This window comes from Heliangelus exortis, chromosome 1 (assembly GCF_036169615.1).
Source record: "Heliangelus exortis chromosome 1, bHelExo1.hap1, whole genome shotgun sequence".
NCBI lineage: Eukaryota > Metazoa > Chordata > Aves > Apodiformes > Trochilidae > Heliangelus > Heliangelus exortis.
Genome location: NC_092422.1, coordinates 154113383 through 154120617, shown reverse-complemented (window position 1 = coordinate 154120617; position 7235 = coordinate 154113383). Strand labels below are relative to the sequence as shown.

The following is a 7235-nucleotide window of genomic DNA, read 5'->3' as shown; positions in this document are numbered from 1 at the left end:
GACTTGAGTAGTTTGTGGCCTGTAAGGAAACCACTAGGTTTTTTTATATATTTCATAGCATCCAGGGCACAGGTGTCTGGAGGAGGGAACAGAAAAAGGATAAGCAATTGTTCCAAAAGGAAAAAATATACTGTTCTTGGAATCTTCAGAAAGAGTCCCTGTCTTCAGATGTTTTCTGGGGTTTCATTTGGAAACAGCAAATATTTGCAGGAAATAAAAGGTAAAAAGGACAAGAATCGGGGTGAGTAGCTAGCTATAAATTTTATTTAACTGTTCTAAAACAGGAATCTAGAATTCCCAATGTGCCATAAGGACAAGAAAAAAGTATTTTTTTATACCATGATGAGAAAGGTGAAGGTGCTACTGCCTACCTGATGTTCTTGGTTCTTTCATCGACTTGATATTTAGTAGGCAAAATTCAGTTCCCTTAATTGCCAAGCAATCTAAGCAGAATGACCAGTCCAACTTCCCCTCTTTAATACTCACAGCTAACTTCTGGAAATTTAGGCAGACTTGGGTTAAGTTAGCAAAGCTTCTCAGAGGTAACAGCTGGAATCTTCTGGCATGCTAAGCATCAGCAAGATTGAATCTGTGTTTAGACCAGTTCTTGTTGAAATTAACAAGCTGGAGCATTCAACCTTTGATATTTTATTTCAACAATAATGTCACTTTGCCCTTAGTCTTTAAGTAAGCCTTAGTTTATCATCTACCAAGCTGCCTGAGCAAAAGTAGAGGGCACCATGTATCACATGCTTGATCAGAGAGAGTGATATAATGCTACTATGGTAATAGTAATTTACAGGAGTGAACAATGTATAAAGGTGAGTGTGCTTAAATAGATATTTTTGTCAAATAAATTAAAAGAGTTAAACTTTCAAAATGTCTTTACTTTTAAAGAAGAACAAGTGGAGTGGACTAATGGAAGAAATGGGTAGGTCTGATCAGGTGGGATGGAGAAAGATTTTAGGGAGTGAGCTGGTGTATATATATGACAGATGCAAAATCACAGTAAAGAAGGTTATAAAACTTGAACAAAGGAAAACTAAAGGCATATGACCACCAGAAATGCACTCAAACTGTAACATTTAGATCTGGAAATTTTATTACATTTGAAATTTGATTTGGACTCCTTTGTTCTTACTATTTTAATCCTTAAGAGAAAAAGGCTATTAAAAGAGAATAATACATTTACAGTGACATCAACCAATAAACATTACATTTTAATTTAAAATACTACATAAGGAATTTTGTTTGTTGAACTCCCACAAAGATAGGTTCCTGGCTCTAAACATTTTAAACACTTGAGCTGAACGAAAGTTTAGACAAAAAGGAATACTAAGATTAATGATCATGAGGAACAAGAGAAAAAAGGTTTAACAAGGAAATTACTTGAAAAATTGTTGATAGATTGTTCCAAATGTTTAATCCTCTCTGAGGGGAAAGGCATACAGGCAAGTGAACAAAGAATATATAGTGGGATAAGGTGAAGGGTTCAACAGAAGTAATATCAGAATTGATGATGCACTTTTATTGTGAGGTCAAGCACAACTTTTTAGTGACGACAGCAATTCTTGGTAAAAGACAAAAGACCCATTCACAAGTAGATGGTCATGGACGACACAGTGGAGAGGTTACTAATGAACTGTACTTTTGGAGAGGAACAGGTAAAAAATGAGTAAGAACTAAATTGGCAGAACCAGCTGTTTCCCTCTTAGCATTGTTCATTTTGAGTGCAAATTATGCCCATTTCTCCTGACCTGCATCTATCTAAAGTAACAACTGCTCAGGGAAGACGGGCCATTATTCTGCTTGCGCAGTTCTGGCACTATAGGCTAACTAAATAAAATTACAACAAAAGCCCTTCTTGAGTCATCAGTATTTCCTATGTGGGAAGATCACAGAATGTGACAGGAGGCAGGTACTTGTAGGAGTATTAGAAGCAGCAGTAAAACGTGTCTAAAAAAGATAGGATCGTTTGTACCTTTTTTTTTGTCTCCTTCTTTTCTTGATTGGTAAAATGATGCGGTATAGCGTAGGCTTTTTTTCTTTCCTGAAAATAACTGAACTTTAAGGCAGCAAGCAGCATAAAAATGGGAAAAAAAAAAAAAAAAAGAAAAAAAAGTAACAGTTTCGTACTGTTCATGAAAAGAATGATCTTAATGAGGATGTTTAAATTAGGGCGGGTATGTAGCGTGATACTCCCCGAGTGCCCTCAGGGGCCACAAACGGCGTCGAACTACAACTGGCTGAAACTGGAGCAAGGTGGTGAGCAGGTATACACCCTGCGGGGGAAGGGAGCGAGACAAAGAAGTGGCGTTACCAAGGCTGATACAGAAATTAAAGACAAAAAAAAAATAAATAAATTAACGGCGGCCGATAACTCGAAGCCTGATTAAAATCAGTCGTTTGCCCTGTGATTGACTGGGCGGCGGCGAGGCAGCTGCCGGCCGCATTCCTTCACGTTCGGCGAGCGGGCAGCGGCTGGGGGGCCGCTCCCTCTCCCCGGCAGCCCTCGGGGAGGCCCCGCCACAGCCTCCAGGAGCTTTTATCAATCACCTCCCCGGCTGCTGCCTCCCTACCCCGGGCTCCGGCGGCGGGCAGGTGTGGAGGCCCGGGTGGGCTCCGAGGGAGAGGCGGAGGGGAGGGCGCCTGCAGGCCCCGCCCGCTCTCCCAGGCTGCTCCGCGCCGCAGCCGGGGGGAGGTGGAGCCGCTATATCGAGAGCACAAGTGGAAATTTCCCCCTCAGTTGCCGGCTCCGCCGCGAAGGAGAGGCAGTAGCGTGAGCCGCCGGTCCCAGTCGCCCCGTACCGCGTCCCTTACGACCGCCGTCATGTCCAACTACATCCACGTCCCGCCTGGCTCTCCGGAGGTGCCCAAGCTGGACATCACTGTCAGCGAGCGGGAGGGGCCCGGCTACCGCCAGGGCGCCCTGCAGCTCCTGCGCCGCCTGAGGCCCCACTGGAGACCCGAGGAGGTGACGCTGCAGGTAGGCGGGAAGCCGGGCCCGTTGTCTGGGCCTTGCGCCCGGGGTCCTGGTGGGGGATGCGGCAGTCTTGAGGTTGGGGAGGGAGAGGAAGGAAGGGGGGAGGGCGGGCGGCCATTGTGCGGGGGTGCTGCCGCTTCGCTTCCTTCCCCTCCCCCTTCCTCCGCGCTCTTCAAATGCAGCCCCCTGCGCTGAGCCCCATTTGCCAGGCAGCCTGGCGGCGGGGCGTGTCGGCGCGGCAGCATCCCCTGCTTCCCCCCCCCTTCTCGGCCCTCTTCCTTCCCTACCGCTCGCTTTCCTCTTCCTGCTTTCGTGCCTTCCCCGCTGAAACTCGCCTCCCGCCGTTAGCGGGGGTGGGGTAGGAGGGGGAGCTCCTACACCCCATCGCGGCTGGCGTCCGCCCCCCCCCAAAATCCCCGTCCTGCCGCACGCACGGCACCCGGTTATGGACCAGGGGCCGGGAGCTGAGATGCCGGTAAAGGCGGGGAAGGGGAGGGCCCTCTGAGGTTTGTCCGTGCCGAGAAGGGCGTGTTCCTAAAGCGGCCGGGGGCCTTCCCACCTCCCCGGGGCAGGGGAGGGGGCGGCGGGGACGCGGCCGCTGCGCGGAAGGGGAGCGGCCGCCGAGGTAACGGCCGCCGGGACGCCGCGCAGGGCTGAGCGCCGCCGGGCCCTTGGCGGGCTGACCCCACACGCTGTAATACATAAATAAATTTTAAAAACCGTGCTTGGGGTTCGCGACGGGGTTTGGTTTTAGGGCTGACGGCATCTATGTGAATGCCAGCCCCGTTAATGCCCTCGCTTGCATCTCTTTAGTGTGCAGAAGTGCCGCCGTTCAGGCTCGGGTATTCTCTAGGTGAGCAATCATTCATATTTATGACGAGTCATCGGCTTGAGGATTGGCTGCTTTTTGTGCTTCTAGAATATACTTAACCTGGCCCTGTGCGAACCTTCCTTCAGTCGATTTACCTAGCTGAAACAGCAGTTCTGTTGCAGCCTGTGTTTAGTGCTCTCAAACTGCGTTATTTGTCAGGTTATTAATGTGTGGAAGTGTCTTGTTTCAGTGAAGGTCCTCTGATGAGAGCTGCTGGAACTAATTTGCATAGGAAAACTAAGCAGCTTGAGGTAAAAGCACATTAGCTGACTGAAAAAGTTTCTTGATAGGGGAGGAAACTTGACACATGACAGGCCAATGAGGAAGAAAATGGTTTTTTTAAGCGAGTCTTTTCAGGCCTGTAGCCATAGGTTAAGCACTGTCCAAACAATGAGATATAATGAAAATAGTTTTACATTATGTAATAACAAACAGGGTTGTTAGAGTCCATAGAGTATCTTGAGTTGGGAGGGACCCATAAGGATCACTGAGTCCAATTTCCTGCTGCATTCAGGACTACCTAAAGTAAAACATGTTTTGTTCTTTCAGTTCTCTGAGGAGGGTTCTTCTTTATAAAATACTTTTCTTTAATACAGAAATGTTCATAATTAAACCAGAACACTTTCTTATTAAGGAAAGATGACTCCAACCTTTTGGGAAAGTTCTAGGAGGTTTAAGGAAAAAAAAAAATTCTGTTTCTTTCTTCCCTCACTTTTCCCAAAGATGCAATTAACAGAATAAAAAACACTGGTACCATTGGTGTGGAGCAGGTACTCATTTGTCTGGTCTTTCAGTAGCAAAGTAGTCTGTGGTTAGACAATTTTTAGACAGGAAACTTGTGAGTTTTGTTTCAGTCAAGTTACTTTAAGACCAAAACTTTTCAACTTGTGTTTTTCCTTTTGCTCTTTTTGAACAGCAGAACAACATCCTGTGGGTGAAGCTCTTCAGTGCCTTTTGTTATTAGCTCCTTAGTCTGTGTTAAAACTTGTGTGCATGTAACAAGCAGTAAGATACGAAATAAAAGATGACTGCTTTTGTTCAGAGGATGGGAGTGAACAGAGGGTCTGCCTTGGAGTCCCCTCATCAGAAGGGCATTTATTTAGAAGGGAGATAAAGTGACAGTCATGTATTGCATGAAAAATATGCTTGACTAATCTGAAACAGCAGCATCATAGCACAGCGCACAACATTATTGATAGGTGGAACAAGCTCCTACTTCCTCTGTTGGACTTGGTTATTAGCTACCTTTGCTCTTAGTACTTCTTGGGTCAGAACAATTAGTAAGAAGTTAAAGAGTACAGAGTTTGACTTGAAAAAGTTTATTGACTTCTCTTGGAAAAAATTACTGCTATGTGCCAAATGGGCTAAACAATGCAGTTAAAAATTTTCAATTCTTAACCCTTACTTTCTGTAAGATTAGTATCTAAACTCATGAGTATATGACGTTTTTAAAGTTTTTGCATCATAGTATGGAATGCAAGTATAAGAAGATGAAATAATTTAAATTTGCTGTGCTTAAATTATTCTATTGAATTATTTATCAGAAAATCTATAGAATCTGTAAACATTTCAGTTCGTTACTGAATCACAGGTAGCTCTATTGTGTCTCCTGTCTTGTTTTATGTGAATATTATCAGTGCTCAATATGTGAATTATATCACAGTAGAAATATTCAATTTCTCTTACATGGGTAAGGAGAAACAAAATTTTCTATCTAAACCTGGTCTTCCTGCAAGTACATTGTGTAGTTGTCATCTGTGAGTGTGCTGGGAACGGCATGGAATGGGGTGTTATGTTTTAACCCTTACATTTCTGAGATTTGCTTTCTCTGCTTTACAGTAATACAAAGCAATGTCATTAAAACAGATATGAGCTGCTTTTACAGTAGTCACTTTTCTGTAACAGCTGACTTGAGTAATGAAATTGTAGAGAAGATTGGAAAGGATTTATTGAGGCCTCTCAGCCTCCTGCTGGAAAGATCACTGCTTGCTTAATTCTGAAATTGGCTGTGCTGAACATGAGAAACATGTGTTTTAAATTTCATAAACAAACACTCTTCAAAACTCAATCAGACAACTGTTTTTAATTAGTATGCGACTTGAATTATGACTGTGGCCATTCCAGTATTTTTATTCAGGACAATTCTTAATTAATGAAATATTAAAATATAATTGTATGACCCTTCCTAATGTAAAAATATAATAGCAGCTTAGAATATGTTGCTTTAACAGTTCTCTATTTTTCTTCTTTTATGGTCATACATTTTTTATTTTTTTTTTGGTTACAGTATGGGGAGGTTAGTTGCTACTTCTGTAAGGGTAGATTTGGAATCCTCTTATCCCATGACCTACTCTACATCTTGTAAGCCTGATCAGAAGAAAGGCTTCAGAAGTTTGATACATAATTTCCTGTCTGCAGTGTAATGTTACCATGCAGGAAAAACAATCAGTATTTCTTTTCATTCTGAAGTAATATTTACCATTGTGAATAAAGGCTATTCTTCTTTTATTGCAGAAAAGGATTAATATTAATAGTGTTAATTTACACCATTGTTTGGAGAGACCAGCATAATATCTTGCAAAAAGAAAAATCTGCTGCAAAATCATTCAGATATCTAAAATTACAAAAATTACAGCAAACGGTGCTCTTGTCTGGGCGCAAGCCCAAGGAGAGAGGAAGAAAGTTTTGCAAAGGGGATCAGATTCTTCAGCAAGATTCCTCCTGTTGAATCCTGCAAGCTCCTGGTATATCCAAATAAGCGTAATAAGGTTTGGGGTTTTTTTTAATTCTCTGAAACAATGAGAACTTGCTTGTTTTTTGGTATTTTGTTAGCAAGATATGTATGTCCTTGTGTTTATTAGTGCTTGGCATGGCTTCACTACTGCAGCATTTTACAATTATTTGCAAAAATTTGTTCCTCTAGCTATGAAATGTGCACATACAAGACAGCCATGCTTATAAGGAATTGTTCTTTCACCAGCAAAACACCCTTCCCCCCTTTTTTAATATAGAAGATTACCTTACCTCCTTGTCTCTTTGCTTTTTCTTCCTGACTTGTGCTCAATTTCTTCTCTTCAGGCAGTGTTTTCTGGCTGCCGCTCTAATTTCTTTACTTGTGTGAATCTTGGTATGTTCTTTTAACAAAGTATGATTAAGTTCAGATTTTCAAACTAGTTTAAGTATTTCACAGTTTATTTAAACAAACCAAGTGTGGGATTTCAAGCACTGAAATTGAAACAGAATTTTAAGTCTCTGGGAGACTAACAACATTTTATTTTGTATCTTAGTGTCACTGCATTCAAGAGAAATTTTTTTTCAAATTTTTTTAAAAATTGCTTAGATATTTTTTAAGACATCATGCTCTTCAGCAGTTGTGAAAGT

General features: G+C 42.6%; 1 protein-coding gene and 1 long non-coding RNA gene across 2 annotated transcripts in view; one reads left to right on the top strand and one right to left on the bottom strand.

Moving 5' to 3' along the window:
* Window positions 1-244: 244 nt before the first annotated feature.
* On the bottom strand, window positions 245-3511 carry LOC139791180 (uncharacterized). Its single transcript, XR_011723817.1, has 2 exons — window positions 3423-3511; window positions 245-3032 (listed from the first exon to the last, which is right to left on the bottom strand). It is a non-coding gene; the product is annotated as an uncharacterized lncRNA (long non-coding RNA).
* ETNK1 (ethanolamine kinase 1) overlaps window positions 2145-7235 on the top strand; it is a 30988-nt gene continuing 25897 nt past the window's right edge. Inside the window, exon 1 of the mRNA XM_071733093.1 lies at window positions 2145-2986. Coding sequence (XP_071589194.1) covers window positions 2831-2986 — 156 coding nt within the window. The 5' untranslated portion in view covers window positions 2145-2830. The remainder of the gene's footprint in view (window positions 2987-7235) is intronic.